A 17,553-nucleotide genomic window follows, 5' to 3' on the forward strand; every position below is an offset into this window, starting at 1 on the left:
AGGAATGCCTATTACTTCCAATTATAGGCAGAGTCACTGACAAAGCCAAATAACGAGCGCAAGCGCCTCTGGAAGTTACTCTCGCTAACCCTCCATGCAGATGCCACGCTGGCCGCCAGCCACCATCAGCTGAGTTCTGTAAGTCATCTTCCAGCTCCACTAAAGTCCCTATTTTACAGGTTTGTGCAAAAAATACTGACACAAAGCCCCTTTTCCTTTCTCCAAATCTAACACCATTCTCCTGAAGCCCTGGCTTGCTTTCAGCCAAACAGGAAGAGTAAGGTAGAGGTAAGACCTTCCCACTGCCCAGATCTACTAACAAAGATCCAGGCAAAGTCGGTGAATCTGATACTCGAGCAAAAGGCCATCTGCTCCATTCCCAACCTCCTCCCTTCTCCAAGTCTTTGGTGCAACACCTACTTTTCTGGGCTGGACAAGAAGAGAGGGTAAATTCTTTCTGACTTACTACACATGGGAATTTCTGGAAAGCTTTACCTTGGATTCAGTTTCACATTCCCTTTCCTGCCTTGCTGAAGGTTCGGGGAGAAGTCTGGGGAGAGGGCTGATACAGAATCCCTGCTCTGAACAGACCCAGCCGGGAGCCCAATGGTGTGGTGGCTCTTGGCTCACCAGAGTGAGACTGTTGAGAAGTCCCTTAAGGTGGCTGCATGTCCATCAGGTTCCAAGAAATAAGTTTGCTGGCTGCTTCTGGATTTTAAATATCAAAGTAATTTCCTACAACGTTATTTTAAGTAAACATCCCTGAAATGCAAACTGTTATAGACACGTTAGCCCTCCAGCCTCAGGAAGGCCCCCAAGCTTGTCCAGAGAGAAGCCACTGTCTACCTAATGTGGCTGTGGAGGGGAAGCAGGTCTGTGGCAAGAAGGTTAAGACACCAACAAGAAGGAACAGGACATCCTAGAAAAGGATGGCAGTGATGGCTGTACAACACTGTGAATGTACTTAACTGAACTGCACACCTAAGATGGTTAGAATGGTGATGGTGCAGCAGGTCCTACCTGCACTCCTTGATCACTTGGTGGATGTCAAACTCGAAGGCTGCCATCAAAATGTTGTCCAGGGGTTCTGGGCTGCTCTCACCTCCCAGAAACAGGTCAAGGCTGGACTGTGGAAAGGTGGTGACCCATTCAATCGCCAGATGGAAGCAGAGACTCAAGGGGGCAGGCAGGGCTGCTGTATAGGGAGCACTGGAGAAGGGTGATGGGGTCCTTCAAAAAGGGACCAAAGGAAAGCTCTTGCCTGTTCTCCAGGGAGGTTCAACTCAATGAGGCCACACGGTGAAAATGACCCAGCAGGGAGCAGAGCCCCCAGGATCCCTACTCCCCACCCCCACCCCAAGGAGCTCAGACTCACCTGGGCATAGAAGTGCAGGTCCATGGGTTTTACTGTGGGGTGAGAGTACAGGAGCCGGGTCACTAGGAAATGATACCAGTTACTCAGAAGCTCCTTCTGCTCCAACAGTGCAGCTTCATCTCCCAGCATGATCTGAGAAGAGAGATGCTTTCCCTTAGGTCTGGGGGTGACTTCCCGATAGTGCTCCTGACCTCAACTGGAGCATCTGGTTTGAAAGCTCTCTCCTTCCCTCAGAGCCAATAAACAGCCCTGTCTCAGGAGGACATGTCGTTGCTGCACTGGATGCCACAGCCCCCGGGGGAAGCCAACTTGGACCCTGGCCTGGACTTGCTTCCCACAGACCTTGCAGAGAGACTCGAGGTGAGGACTAGAGGCGAACGTGCCATCCTGGAGGTGCCGCTCACATCCCTCGTGCCAGTGCTGCCACTTCAACTCCAGCTCCGTTAGTGTCTGAGTGTTACCAGGCTACGGGAAGAGACGCAGAGAGATGCCATCACCGCACAAACCCCTTACACTCATTGAATGAACCCACTCCATGACCCAGAAGAGCAGGGCTGCTCGCACATACGCTGAGAACAGGCATGGTCCGCATCAGGTCCCCAAGGATTCGGCACATGCCTGCAGAGGTGGGGCTGGTGCTGGCTTCCTTGGAGAGCATCTGTCGGGCCTCATCCAGCCGGCCCTGCAGCACCAAGACGGTCACCTGGGAGGGTACCCAAGAACACAAGCATTCACGGAGGCTCGGAAGCCACTCCCCTCAGCCCACACTGGCTTCCTAGCCTTGGAGAAACGTGATGGTTCCCTCCCTCCAGAGGTAATCCAACTCATCCAATCTCCCAGTTTTAACCTATACCATGCTTTTCAAACTGCACGTTGTAACCCACTGCAGGTTATGACCAACTTTAAAAAATTAAATAAAATAGAAAATAAAAAATACCAGAGTGCATCAAATAAAGTACTGGCTCACAAACGTTTCAGTTCAAATACATATACGTATATATACAAACGCTCAGTATAAATACAGTTGATCCTTTCTATTCAGATTCCGTATTTGTGAGTATGCCTACCTGCTAAAACTTATTTGTAACCCCAAAGTCAATATCCGAGGTGCTTTTACCCCCATCTGTGGACATGTGCAGAGGGGCAAAAAATCTGAGTCACCTGATGTGCACATTCCCAGCTGAGGCTGAACGAGGCAGCACTCTACATTCTGGTACCAGCTCTCACACTAAATTAGTGTCTTTCTGGCGATCTATTTAGTGCCACATTTTTTGCATTTTTGTGCTTTCTGTTGGGCCCCCAAGCATTGTGCTGAAGTGCTACCCGATTCCTAACTGCAAAGAAGGCTATGACATGCCATACAGAGAATGTATGTGTTAGATAAGGTAAGAGAACATACGTGTTAGATATACGTGTTCGTTCAGGCAAGGATTATAGTGCTGCTGGCCATGAGTTCAATTTTAATGAATCAATAATACATATTAAATAAGGTGTCTTGAAACACAAACATACACAAGATTATAAACTGATCAGCGGACAAAAATGTTGTGACCAGAGGCTCGAAAGAACGCTGTAATTCCCCTACAAAGAGCGATGGTTCAGTAATCAGGAGCTCAGGGTTCCAGGCAACTTTATAGACCAAAACTATCGTGAATAATGAGAATCAACATTATATACATACAAGTATATACGTAAAACATACACAGTAAAAGTTCTTCCATTAAGCCACGCTCAAAAAAGCCAAGGATACATACGCTGACAAGTCCCCAATTCCTCTCTCGAGCCTGGACTTCCTTCTCTGAATTCCAGACATGTATATCCTACTGCCAGTCAATGTCTCCACTTGGCTCTCCTAGGCATCTTGTTTAACATGCCTAAAAGTAAACACCCGGGCACCTCCAACTCACCAACCCACATTCTTCTATTTCTTACACATCCAATCCATTAGCAAATCCTATCACTGTATCTTTAAATTGCATCCAGAATCAAATCACTTCTCACCATCTCCTGCGCTCAGCTCCTACCCTTGTCCAAGTTGCCACCACCTCTGCCTGGTTTAGGACCTCAGCCTCCAAACTGGTCTCTCTGCTCTGCCTTTGCTCTGCTCTCAGCAGTGTGGCCAGAGGACCCTTTGAAAACCCAAGTTAGATCACAGTGCTCCTTCGCCTGACTCTCCAGTGTCCCCATCACCCCATCTGACTCAGGAGTAAAATGGGAGCTCTAACCTTGTCCACCAACTAGCTCATACATTTATGCCCTTCAATGAATTTAATCATAGCAGCCACGTGGGGTAGGTGTTGTTATTATCTCCATGGTACAGAGGAGGGAACTAAAGGCTGTTAAGTAGCTCTTTCAAGAGCTCACAGCTGGTAAGAGGCAGAGCTGGGATGCTAACCCGGGCAGTTTGGCACCACAGGCCATGTTCTTACCACTCAGCTACGCTGCCTCTCTAAAAGCTAAAGCCCTTTTACCCCTCCTCGCCTTCTTCAGGTCTCTGCTCACATGTCACCCCACAAGGGAGGCCTTCCTTGACACCCCTACTCTAGCACTCCCAATTCCCCTCCCTTGCTTCATTTGTCTCCACAGCACTTCACTTTTACACATGCTACATATTCGACTTGTTTCTGTATTTATCTCCTGTCTCCTAACCCAGGATGTAAGCTCCGTAAGGGCAGGAATCATTGCCCTCTTTGCTCATGGTTGTTTCTGCAGTGCCTGCAAACAGTAACACTCAATAAATACTCAGTGAATGAATCAGAGACTCAAAATCTAGGCCCAATAACTTCTGGGCAAAGTCTCTCCCCCTTACCTGCACAGATCTCCTGGCACCAAAAGGCCCAGGAACAGCCTCAAAGGCGACAACTCCTTACTTGAATTTCAGATTTGATAAGTCTCCTTCAAGTCAACCAGCAACCTCCTCCCTGCTCCCTCCCAACTGCGTCACAGGTCGGTAGAGGTGACTAGGAAAGTACTGCTCTCACAGAAAGAGAATACATACACACAGGCTGACTTTCAAAGTGATAATCCAAAGTGACTCTGGGATCATCAATGTCTTTGTTTTGTTTTTGTTTTTTAAATATTTATTTATTTATTTAGGCTGTGCCAGGTCTGAGTTGCAGCACGCAGGATCTTCGTTATGGCATACAGGCTCTTTAGTTGTGGCATTCGGAATCTTTAGTTGCGGCACGCGTGTGGGACCTAGTTCCCTGACCAGGGATCAAACCCAGGCCCCTTGCGTTGGCAGCACGGAGTCTTAGCCACTGCGCCACCAGGGAAGTCCCAAGGTCTTTGTTTTTAATAGCTTTACTGAGTTACAATTTATACATTATAAACATTCACTTGTTTAAGTGTATACTTCGATGAATTTTAGTGAGTTCCCAAAGTTGTGCACCATCACCATAATCCAGTTTTAGAACATTTCTATCACCTCAAAACAACTTTCATGCTCATTTATATCAAACCCCTACCCCAGCAGCTATCCATTGGTTTTGTATTATCTTCATGCCTTCTAATCCTTAGATCCACAAAGAAATCAAAATTCCCTTCTCACTGCAAAGTCTACAAAGCATTACTTTTCTTACATGATAACTTAGTTCAAAACTCTCCCACAGGGCTTCCCTGGTGCTGCAGTGGTTAAGAATCCGCCTGCCAGTGCAGGGGACATGGGTTCAAGCCCTGGTCCGGGAAGATCCCACATGCCGCGGAGCAACTAAGCCCATGCGTCTAGAGCCCGTGCTCCGCAACAAGAGAAGGCACCGCAATGAGAAGCCCACGCACCGCAACGAAGAGTAGCCCCTGCTCGCCGCAACTAGAGAAAGCCCAGGCACAGCAACACCCAACACAGCCAAAAATAAATAAATTAAATAAATAAATTTATTAAAAAAGAAAGAAAAACAAAACCTCTCCCACGGAGCAGGGAAGAAAAAAGACCTAAGCACGTCTCCGTAATTGCAGACTCAAAGAACCAAGTGCACACAGGCTCAGCAGGCAAACCCTCCGGCCTGCCTGTGAGCACAGGGAAAAGAAAATATAAGGTGGAAGGCAGGGAGGCCCAGCCTGCATGAGGGTCTTACCAAGTTCCAGAATCTCTCGTGTTTGCTCGGATTCTCACTGCCCAGAACATCTGCCGACAAACTGTCCACCTCACACACGTGCAGTTGGACCCAGTCAAGGAGGTGAAGGAGAAGAGGGCCGGCTGGAAGGAAAAGCTCTCGTCACACACACAAAAGCAGTACATTCCACTTTCCCAAAGTACAGAGAACGCAGGACACACGAGCTGACTATGCAGGAAGTGGTTGATCCCTCTTGAGTGAGCGCACATGTGGTCCTGAATAAAGGGCTGAGCTAGCAAATGGACTTTTATGGAATGCTTCCTCTGGCCAGGCAGCTCCACCTTTCACTGACTCCTGGGAAGGGCTGGACATGAGACCCAGACCTCACCACCCCACCCCACCCCAGATTCTTCAGAACTACGCAATACTCACTGGCTATGTAAGTCACGGCCATATAGGGACTGGTACTGACTAGGTGCCAGGTATGCAACAATGATAAAATCATAGCGACAGCCCTCAAAATCTACTGGAGGAGGCGGGCACATAAACAACTAATTTTAATTTCACGTTGCTCCGTGCTTTAGCAGGAGTATGAATAAAAAGCTATGACTACAAAGAGACTATGAATACACATTTATGAATAACAGTAAACATAAACCATTAAAAGAATGCAAAAAAGCCCGTAGCACCTCCACAGAGAGCCCACTCAAGCCAGGACACTGTACTGACCACAATTTAATTCGAGATCAACAGAATAATTTGGAGTGGACCATTAACTTGTAGGGTTGCCCCTGCCCCAATCACTAGTGAAAAGAACTGTCAAAGTGACTTTGCCACCTACCACCTGATTCTTCTTCATATCCGTAAAACCTTTTTCCTTTTTAAAATTTTAAACAACAGAAATGTATTGTCTCACATTTCAGGAGGCTAAAGGTCTGAGACTAATGTGTTGGAAGGGTTGGTTCCTTCGGAGGCTAAGGAAGAACCTGTGCCACGCCCCTCCCCTAGCTTCTCCTAAATCTTTCTTAAGCTTGACCAGTCCATGATACAAATATCGACCACCCCTTTCGCACGCTAGTTTAATATCTGTTTTCTTGGTATTTTTCAGGGGTCACCTGCCTAAGATTTTAGATTTTCAGAAGATTGTCTGATTCTTTTTGCAGTATCTGACAAAACAGCAGGCTTCTTTGGGTATCACGTAATACTTTCTGATGGTTATGTTGATGAAAAGCAATGAAAAGAACATTCTAGGCAACACAACACTCATCACAACATAGAAGAGGGCAGGGGGACACCTCTGATGCTGTGACAAGACGATCCTGCGCTCACCTGGGGCTACTTCAATAAAAAGAATCTCACAAAGGTTCCAGATGAGCTCCATTGCCGACAGACTGGAGACCTCAGGAAGAAATTGAGACAAAGTTTTGACTGAAAACATTCCTGAGGTTTTTTCTTAAAGCAAAGAAACAAAGGATAGCTTGAAACACATCACGGTCATTCATTAACTCAACATTTACTGACTATTCCTATGGCAGGGTTTCCCACAAGGCAGCCAGTGAGAGAATTTTAGGGGGTGGGACACGGACTAATATTTTCTATTTTAATCGTTGTGGTTTTAGTTTAACGCACATTAGAAAAATATAACTAGCTCATTACACCCATGATCTTCATGAATATTATGGTTTACCAAGAGGCTCTGAGTGTAAAGGGAGAGACGATTTTTAGAAAAATATTCACTAAATAATATTACAATATATAGATACAGCAAAAATTGTCAAGTTGGTATTCAAGGGACTGACACTTAGGAAACAGTCTACTAAAAAGCAAACCCGGGACTTCCCTGGAGGTCCAGTGGTTAAGACTGCACACTTCCAACGCAGGGGGCGCAGGTCTGGGAACCAAGATCCCATGTGCCGTGGCCAAAAAAAAAACACAAACCCAATATAAGACACCAAAATAAATCGGGTCTGGACCCTGCCCTTAGGAATATGCAGTATTCCCTCCCCCATCATTCTTCTGTGCAAAATCACAAAATACCTTAACCATAAGGAAAAATAAATGTTTTGATGACAGAGATAATGCACCAGTCCCTATTCACTACTGAGTTTGAACAATATCAAAATTCTAACCAAAGAAAGAGAATTCTTCAAGTCATCTTCCAACTAAAGTTAAACAACCGGCAGCTTAAAAATGCTGGGTTCATTAGCTGAGTTCAGTTTATGAGATTAACCAGTGATTCCAAAAGCTCAGCTCACTATCTCAGGTGACACAGTGTGGTTAGGATTTATATTTCCCGTAAGAGTTGAAAACTAATACAAGTATTTATCAAGCACATCCTTGTGTTCCAATGTGCGAGGCCTTGAAGGGGGCACCGGCCAGTTCAAGATGATTCTTACCACCCCAAGGAGTCGCCTATCTACCTGGAAAGAGAGACTTCTGCAAAACCAGTGATTGCAATGCCACTGCAGGTGGGTGCTGAGGATGCAGCTGGACATAAAGGAGGCACCAGTATAACAAAACCCCCTTACCTGGATGCTAAACTGGCGGTCACTGGCTGGATCTTTACCAGCAACTAACAAAACAAAAGACATTTTAAGTGAGCAATAAAACTTTAGTCTTACTGTTATAGCTTCACATATAAGTATTGTGGCTTGTGCCTTCTAAGACCATCCATTTTCACTATAGATTTTTTGAAAAAGGCTTCATAGCTCTGTTGTAGATGAATGATCTTAAACCAAGGCCTTCAAATTACAAGTGGCTCTTTCAACTACAATACAGCAAATGTAGAGACCACCATGTTATATAAGACTCTACCCAGCATCTAGGAGTCACACGGCTCTCGTGGTTATTATGACTTTAAATCACCAAGGTCAAAGAACTGGGAATGTGATTATCGAAGATCTTGAATTTGGCCCTTCAGCCTCATATGTGTCAACATAATATGTTCTAATTTGAAAAACGTACTCAAGACAATTGCCAAAAAATTAAGGATTATGTAAGATGGGAAAGTAGGAGTTTTGAACTGGAATGTCAATCAGATTTTAACTTGTCGTATTTATAGCCAGATAAATCCTTCAACTATTATCACATATAAACAGACAAAGTCCTTACTTGCAAGCTGGTGCATTTCCTCCAGGCATGCTCTTATGACTGATCGGTAGTTTTTACTCACTCGAACCAACCTAAAAACAATGAAATGACATAAAAGACGAACCTGGAACACTTTGTGGTGATAGAAAGTAAGGAACATCTTGTGAAGATAGAAAGTATTAAAAAAAAAAGATAAAAAGTTGCTGAAAGACAGGAACCAACTTGAAGGAGCTCCTAATGACCAAAGCTGAAACAACTTGAGCGACAAAATAAGTAAAACACCACATAACCCACTGACTAAAATAAATATCCTTGAGTCCACACTGATATTAATTGTTGCAAATGAGACCCACTGATGGACCCTAAAATTAGTTGCTGAAATTTGAGGAGAAATGGGATTTGCATAGTCTCAAGGTTTCTACCCCAAATACTTATTAGTTACACAGGGAAAGATGGTAACTTTACAGTACAGAAACCCAGCAGAAACCACATTAACCAAGCAATCAAGGTCAACAATAACATAAGAAGGCATCAGCATCATGAAGCTCGTGATATAATGTACTGAGAAGGACATATCACACCACTTCTGTGGTATTCTTGCTAAAAATGCATAACCTCTGTCCAATCATGAGAAAGCACCAGACAAACCCAGGACAGTTTTGAGGGACGGTCTCCAAGACAATTGGTCAATATTTTTCAAAAGTGTCAAGGTCATGAAGGAGATGAGGGAGAAAAAAACTAAATGCAATCTCATTTGGCTGCAGAAGAGAAAAAAGGACATTAGTGGAAAACTCAGTGAAATTCAAATCAGGTCTTCAGTTAATCATACTGCATCAATTTTTTTTAAAAATTAATTAATTTTATTTTTGGCTGTGTTGGGTCTTCATTGCTGTGCGCAGGCTTTCTCTGATTGTGGCGAGCGGGGGCTTCTCACTGTCGGGGCTTCTCTTGTTGTGGAGCACGGGTTCTAGGCGTGCAGGCTTCAGTAGTTGTGGCACGTGGGCTCAGTAGTTGTGGTGCACAGGCCTAGTTGCTCCGCGGCATGTGGGATCCTCCTGGACCAGGGCTCGAACCCGTGTCCCTTGCATTGGCAGGCAGATTCTTAACCACTGCGCCACCAGGGAAGCCCCATATTGCGTCAATGTTTAAGTTTCCTGGTTTAAATACCAGTAATGTGGTTATGTAAGATATTAACACTAGAGAAGCTTGGTAAGGGATGTACAGAAATCTATTATTTTTGTACCTTTTCTGTAAGTTTAAAATTAGTTCAAAATAGAGTTCTTCAAAAAGGAAATAGCAGATTGTAAAGCAACTATACTCCAATAAAAATTAATTTAAAAAAAATTTGGTAGAAAGGGTTCTACAACTAAGCAGGTGGCAACAAGGTCATCTCTCCATCAACACCATAGGCTGTTTGAAATAGGAGAGACCTCACAGGTCTATAAGTCTGGGTCTTTGTTTCGGAAATGATGCAAAAGAAGCCTAAATCATGGGGTTTCCCTGGTGGCAAAGTGGTTAAGAATCCGCCTGCCAATGCAGGGGACACGGGTTCAAGCCCTGGTCCGGGAAGATCCCACATGCCACGGAGCTCCTAAGCCTGTGCGCCACAACTACTAAGCCTGCACTCTGGAGCCCACGAGCCACAACTACTGAGCCCACATGCCACAACTACTGAAGCCCACACGCCTAGAGCCCATGGTCCGCAACAAGAAAAGCCACCGCAATGAGAAGCCCTCGCACCACAACGAAGAATAGCCCCCGCTCGCCGCAACTAGAGAAAGGGTGCGCACAGCAACAAAGACCCAACACAGCCAAAAATAAATAAATAAATAATTAATTAATTAATTTTTTTTTAAAAAAGAAGCCTAAGTTCATGCTCTAAACACACACGCACACACAAAGGAAATAGCAGAACAAAACAAACAGAAAGCAATCGGCTATTAGTTACCAATATGCACATCCTTAGCAAGAAACATTAGTTCTAAATGAAGAAACCTAAAGGACACCTACTGGCTCCATTTATTTTCGTTCTTTTTTTTTTTTTTCTGGCTCCATTTAAAGATGAACAGAAGCTACAATGGGGGCAGCAGGAGGTGAAGCAACTTGCACACACTGTCTCACCTAATCCTCACTACTCCCTACCCCCTTTCACAGTCAAGATTCAGGCCCAAATAAATAACTCACCCAGCCAAAAAACAAGGTAATATGCTGACCCTCATGCACAAAACAGGAGCTACCATCCCACCATTAGTAGGATATTTACTAATTTATTAATTCAGCAAACAATTTAGGGCACCTACTGTATAGATGCACGAGGAGATCTGGGAACAGAGGTCCCACATGAATAAGACAGGGTCCCTGCCTTCCAGGAATTACAGGACTTTTGACATACTTTTTCCCTGGAGTCATAATAGATTTCTCTGAGTTATCAATATTCTGTACCACAGCCTCTTGTCACCAGTGATCTCTCACACGGAAGTAAAATACTCTGACACTGTGGTTAATAATAAGACATATAAAACTGGTCTTCGGGACTTCCTGCAGGGGGTGAGGGCTCAATCCCTGGTTGGGGAACTAAGACCCCCCCATGCTGCGCAGTGCAGCCAAAAAGTTAAAAAAAAAAAAAAAATTAAAACTGGTCTTCATCCCCAGTCCCTGACCCACAGCTCCTAAAATCTTTGAAAATTCCTAAGTGGTAAGAGTGCTAGAAGCATCTTTTGTTCCAACTCTGGGTGGCTCCTGGATGAGGGCTGGTCACAAGAAAGACCAAGTCATAATTACAAACTTGAAATTTTCAGCCGTGTCCCTGACTTCTCTAGAGAGGGGAGAGGGCTGGAAATGGAGATAATAATTGATCATGCCTACATGAGGAAGATTCCATAAAATCTCAACAGCGTGGGGTTTGGAGAGCTTCCAGGTAGGTTAGCACATCCATGTACCAGGATGGTGACACAACCCAGCTCCAGAGAGACAGAGGTTCCTGCACTTGGGACCCTTCCAGACCACGCCCCACGTACATCATCTGGCTGTTTTTCTGTGTCCTTTCTCATATCCTTTAACGAACTGGTAAATGTGCTTCCTTGAGTTCTGTGAGCTGCTCTAGCAAATTAATCAAACCTAAGGTGGTCATGGGAACCTCTGATTTATAGCCAAGTTGGCCAGAAGCTGTGGGTAACCTAGGGACACACTATTTGTGATTGGCATCTGAATGGGGGACAGTTTTGTGGGACTGAGCCCTTAATTTATGGAATCTGATATTATCTCCAAGTAGACAGTGTTAGAATTGAGTTGAATTATAGGATACCCAGCTTGTTTCAGAGAACTGCTTGGTGGGGGAAAAATCCCAGACATCTGGTGTCAGAAGTGTTGTGAGGAAAACACAGGAGGGAAAAAACTGTTTTTTTGTTGTTTTTTTTTTCAATACAGATATCAACACTGTCCATTCCCTAACCGTATGAATGGACTCTAAGAAAAACCTAACCCAGGGGTTCTCAAAATCCACTGTGCTTAAGACTCACCTAGAGATTTTAGGATCCACCCCTAGAAACTGTGGTGATATGAGGTGGGGCCTAAACAAGTATCTGACACTGATGCAGTTAACTCATGAACCACACTCTAAACAATTCTCGTCTATAAATAATACAAGTTTTCTGGTCTCTTCACAAAAAAAATGCTCTAAAAATAATTCTTTAAAGACAAAACAAAACTCCCAAGAGTAGAACCTCATTCAATGACTCTCAGGTGCTTATCTGGCTTAAATTTTATTCTTTGGAGGGTAAGTGAAGTAGGAATATAAACAAAGAAGCAGCCAGTAAGTCAATCAGCAGCCACTTGCACACTCTCTGTAAGACATTTCCATCCATGACCATTAATACTGCCCACTAAAGAGGACACAAACTAGAACCAGGAGTCCCTTATTTCTCCAGGAGAGCCATCCATCACGCAAAAGGATAAGGATGCGTTTCATTCGGTTTTCCACAATTCAGTTCTGGGCTGCAGCACCTATCAGCAGCCCCTACTTACTGAGTTTTTCTGGATTTTCCAGTCAACGCTTCTTCAATTCTCTGGAGGCCCACAAAGATCCCATGGGATTCATTGAAGAGTTTTCTCAGGATTTGAGAGTAAACATCCTCATTCTTTCGGATTATATGGATAAAGGGGCAACCTGGCATCATGTCTGATTTTTCTGAAACAAAACAGAAAAAAACTTGAACACCTATCACCATCATCCTCATAAAAGAACCCACTCTAAAAACTCTGAGTTATCTAATTACAAAAGCTTCAGCTTCTTTGCTACTGATTTCACTTATTAAAAATGATATGAATTATCATTTATCCACACGTGAATTTTTACTTTTTTTTTTTTTGGTCGCACCACGCGGCATATGGGGCCTTAGTTCCCCGACCAGGGCTCGAACCTGTACCCCTTGCAGTGGGAGCATGGAATCTTAACCACTGGAATTCCCCCCACATGAATTTTTAAACACAAATGTTTACTCTCAGACTTTACTCCTCAATTCACTGGCATATTTTGTAATGACCTTTCACCTCCATCAACTGAAATATACTAGGAAAAAAAGTAAACTCATTTAATATTAGCCTATGTAATATTCAGTAAACAAGATAAACCTATAGCTGAAGTGTTATATAACATCAAAGTAAATATTATTTTTATTTTACTTTTTTGCTGCCACTACTCCTAAAACAAAGAATCAAGAACTGACTAAACTATTTTGCAACAGTGATGAAAAGGCTCTATAATGATAAATTATGAACCACCAACTTGTGGAAATTTCTTATAAACAGCTTCTCAAATAAGTTGTGATAATGTTCAATGGCTTGTCTTGAAAGTGATTTCAATAGATATAAACAAAAAAAAGAAAGAAAACCTTGAGTTTCCAACAATCGAGGACAAGCCAGAAATGTTGATAAGCTTTCCTATTAAGTAGGAAAAGGGCCATCCAGACCTAGTCACCGAAGTTTCTCTTCTGAGCAACTTCCACAGCTCTGCCAAACTTGAGATCTTCAATACCAACATATTCCATAAATATTTAATAACATTAGGGATAATTATTTATTTATTTATTTACTTATTTGGCTGTGTCGGGTCTTAGTTGCAGCTTAGTTGCGGCATGGGCTCTAGAGCGCGGGCTCAGTAGTTGCAGTGCGCGGGCTCTCTAGTTGCGGTGCGCGGGCTCTAGAGCGCAAAGGCTTAGTTGCCCCGCAGCATGTGGGATCTTAGTCCCCTGACCAGGGATTGGACCCATGTCCCCTGCATTGGAAGGCGGATTCTTATCCACTGGACCACCAGGGAAGTCCACGTTAGGGATAATTTTTAACTATAAAATCAAGAAAAACTACATTGTTCAAAAATTACATGAACTTCACACCATGTAATCTGCCAAAATTATATGACCTTCATTAGCTCAATCTGCTCCTTTAAGAGGAGAACCTCCACATTTGGATAAAGAATGTTGCAAATATTACAAGAAAATCTCTTCAGCATTTTCTGAGATTTCTCTCTTGAAAAGGAGAAAGGAAAATCAAATATCAAGATTTCAGTTTTCCCTTGCTACTAGAGGGAATCAGTATTGGAAAGGTAAGATCCATGTCTGATACCTAATGGAGCTTAGAGAACAAAGCCAAGGACAAATCATTTTGCTCTCTAGCTCATTTGTGCTATGTATTAACAGCCTACGAAATTCAATCAAGTTCACAATGCTAACATAAAGGTAAGGGCTATGATATTTGCAAAAATTCACAATGAGGGGACTACTATAAAGAGAATTAGTAAAAAAAAATAAAATAAATTAAATTAAAAGAAAGAGAATTAGTTACTCTGGACAAAAAGGAAAAAAAGCTTCACGTATTCAAATATAAAGAAAACCTTTATTTAACACTGGAAGACCATTGTTAACCTTTTTTCCTGGACTCAAAATCTGCCAGGTCTCATAAATCAATGAAAATCTTAAACAGCTACATAGTTTCAAAAATGAACATGGTACAAAATAAGTGCAACAGTTTCATATTTCAGCTAGTCATATCTGAGAGAAGAAAAAAAATAAATGTGCCAAGATAGATAATCTAAAAGAAAAGAAGAAAAAAAAAAACTACCTTTTTTGTTGAAAGAGGTTTCACACACCAGCATCTCCCCTGGACCCCAGTCAAAACACATTTGCTTCTTCTGGGAATTCACTCCCGGAATCAACTAGTAAAAAAAATAAGGCACAGAAACTGTTATTCTTCCTAAAGGCTTTGCTTTCAAATGACTTGCAGGTATAATCCTAGAAGCCAGTGGTCGTGAAAGTTATTAAGTTCTAATCTATGAACACAGCTGAGTGTGACTGAGCAGCCCTGTCTGTTAGACCCTAAATGAACAAGTGAATTTTGTTAGGCACGTCAACCCAGCCTGTCACTTCTGAATTGTTGATAAAAAGGAAAGCTACACCCCCAATCAATTACTATATGGTAATTCCGTGATCTGTAGTTCAGAAAAAGGGAAGTTAAAAAAATTAAAAAGGAATTGAACTGTTACTCACTAAAAAGACAGAGACCTCCAATCCCATGGCTTCTGTGTCACATCTTTTATGACTTGATTTTTTTACTCCAACTCAGTAAAAAATCCCTCTAAGTCTCAGCTTCATAAATCCAACTGCCTAATCCACACCTTTATGAGCTGTCTAACCTCTAGAGCTATATCCATAACGTCAAGAACCAAAAAAGGAACTCTTGATGCTCATTCCCAAACCTCATTCCACTCCCCCAGTGGGACCAAGCCTTTCCCAACTGTTAGGAACAATCCTTGTAATACCCCGCTTTCCCTCATCACCCACTGAGTTTATTTTAGCTAAATATGCATCTGTCCTATACCCCAGCAATTCCATTTCTAGGTATTTATCTGCAAAGAAACAACCAAAGAAAGACAACAAGAACTGCAACTTATATTTCTTAAGAGCCCTTGACCTAAAAAGATAAGACCACTGGCCTAGAAAAACTGCTCAAGATTATTCTCTCTCTGAATCTACACTTAAACATCCCTGAATCTGCTAATTTCTAACTGGCCTTCATGTGCCTTGATAAGAGGAAGCAGCTGCGTGAAGAGCAGGCCCAACTACTGCTACACAGGTGACAATGGTTTTCAGGGTTATTCATCAGCCTCCTGAGGGTGTGTTCAGCGTAAGCCCAAAGAGCAGACTAACTCTCAAACACCCACGTGACTGAGTTCGAACTTGCAGAGTTGAGGTTCAGATTCTAGACTATGCAGTTCTGCCAAGATCATGGCCCCCTGAGAGGCTGTGTCCACAAGGCCAACCAGTTTCCTACCTGGTCTCCCCAACACCAATGTAAAGCTGGGTTATCACAGGTCAACCATCACTACTGGTGGCAAAATTAAGCTTAGATCATTTTCATTCCATTTGTAAATGCATGACTCATTGTCATGGTTCAATAACAAAGTGGCTCTCCTGGGCTGCACAGGGTACTGGGAAGGTTTCCCCATCCAAAGATTCAGACATAAGTGAAGGAGGGAAAAGCAAGATAACACGTAGTCTGTAAAAGTTCCAGTGATTCCAATAGCCTCATTTTTCACCCCGGAAACACGAACATAATCCTTGATAGACATTTAATATTTAAGATACTTTATATATGCATTAAAAGTTAACAATCTATAGCATATAGGAGTAAGCTTTATAGAGAGTAACAACCCACGTTAACTGCTATTTAAGATCTCATGTCTCTTTTTGTCCAGTTAGCTTTGAAATGACTTCTATTTTCAGTTTTTGGCTCTGTCAGATACTGCTTTGCAATCTGATGGCTTTAGCTGAAAACTGAAGGCATCTTAACCTTCTAAAAAGCAAAAATACAAGGTCAGGCAACTTGCAGTTTAGTGGGGCTTATAGGTTACCAAGAGCTAAGAGATGCAGAACAAGCCTAAACGGACAGAAATATTTGACCTAGTCAGGAAAGGCTTTCCTGACAAAGAGGCTACTGGAGCTTGCATGTAAAAAATGAACAGAATATAAACCTAAGAGAGAAGAGATCCCAGGCAGGGGGAACAGTAGGTGTCTCTTATCTAACAACCATGAATCTCTTTATAAGCATCATAGATCATCCACACCTGACATACTCTCTTGAGAGTTCAAATACAACTGAAAGGAAACAGAGCAATAAAAGCAAGAATAGTCGCCCGAAAGAATAATTATATTTAGTAAACCTTGGGCCAGCTCAAGCAAAGCCAAGCTCACGGCGTTGCGATGTGAAGCTTAGCTCGGCTGGGAGAGAAAAGCCCCAATTCCTGTGCTTGGTCCAAGTCCGCTCATTAAAGCATTAGCCCAAAAGGAAAAGCCAGAGAAGTAGGAAGGTCGGGAAGACAAGGGACGGAAAGGGATGGAGTGGGGCCTCCAGGGCCAGGTATTCTGAGTATACAAAGGGGCAGAAACCCAGCGACCACTGCGACCCAAACACGGGCACCTAGTTAATGTAACTTCTGGACGATGGCAATTGTACTGAGGGAAGGGGACGAGCACCTCGCAGGCGGCAGAGAGATAGACAAGCCTGCAGGGACGAAGCGGACGCAATCCTCGGACCTAGAAGGCAAACAGTACTGTTCGGGGCACCCTTACAGTGACTGTCGGCTCGCCATCTAGCTCCTCCATAGCGCAGCACCTCACCGCCCGGAACTCGCAAGGCAGCCTCCGCTCTCAGCTCGGGCCTCCCGCTCAGAGCCGGCTGCGAGAGAGGACCCCGTCCGAGCACCTCCTGAACTGCCTGCAGGGCCAAACCTCCAACGCCGAAGGGGCCTCCCCTCTTGGCCACGACCACCCCTCTGCGGCACTCCACACGTGTCTCTCCTTCCTGGCCTCGACAATACGACAGGGAAAACAGCGCCAGCGGCAGCCTATCCACACAGTACCGCTCTCGCCAGATCCGGCGCCGCCACGGACAACCCCGAGCCAGGCAGAGAGAAGGTCCCGGAGACGGCGGGAGCGGCGGTGATGCGGCTGCGCGTGCGCGGGACGGGGCGAGCGCTGGGCTTGG

The 17,553-nt window shown here is 43.9% G+C and overlaps 1 protein-coding gene across 2 annotated transcripts in view; it reads right to left on the bottom strand.

The window, feature by feature from the left end:
- Positions 1 to 17,242, bottom strand: part of NUP85 (nucleoporin 85) — a 28,200-nt gene extending 10,958 nt beyond the window's left edge. Inside the window, exons 1-11 of one of the 2 annotated variants that reach the window (XM_007454355.1) lie at positions 17,139 to 17,242; positions 14,632 to 14,725; positions 12,541 to 12,703; positions 8,539 to 8,609; positions 7,956 to 7,999; positions 6,757 to 6,826; positions 5,449 to 5,570; positions 1,944 to 2,078; positions 1,718 to 1,840; positions 1,376 to 1,507; positions 1,021 to 1,127 (exon numbers count right to left, since the gene is read on the bottom strand). In XM_007454355.1, coding sequence (XP_007454417.1) covers positions 1,021 to 1,127; positions 1,376 to 1,507; positions 1,718 to 1,840; positions 1,944 to 2,078; positions 5,449 to 5,570; positions 6,757 to 6,826; positions 7,956 to 7,999; positions 8,539 to 8,609; positions 12,541 to 12,703; positions 14,632 to 14,725; positions 17,139 to 17,171 — 1,094 coding nt within the window. In that variant the 5' untranslated portion in view covers positions 17,172 to 17,242. The remainder of the gene's footprint in view (positions 1 to 1,020; positions 1,128 to 1,375; positions 1,508 to 1,717; positions 1,841 to 1,943; positions 2,079 to 5,448; positions 5,571 to 6,756; positions 6,827 to 7,955; positions 8,000 to 8,538; positions 8,610 to 12,540; positions 12,704 to 14,631; positions 14,726 to 17,138) is intronic. The other variant, XM_007454356.1, reaches the window with a different exon arrangement.
- Between the last annotated feature and the right edge of the window lie 311 nt (positions 17,243 to 17,553).

The sequence above is a fragment of the Lipotes vexillifer genome, unplaced genomic scaffold (genome assembly GCF_000442215.2).
Source record: "Lipotes vexillifer unplaced genomic scaffold, Lipotes_vexillifer_v1.1 scaffold518, whole genome shotgun sequence".
NCBI lineage: Eukaryota > Metazoa > Chordata > Mammalia > Artiodactyla > Lipotidae > Lipotes > Lipotes vexillifer.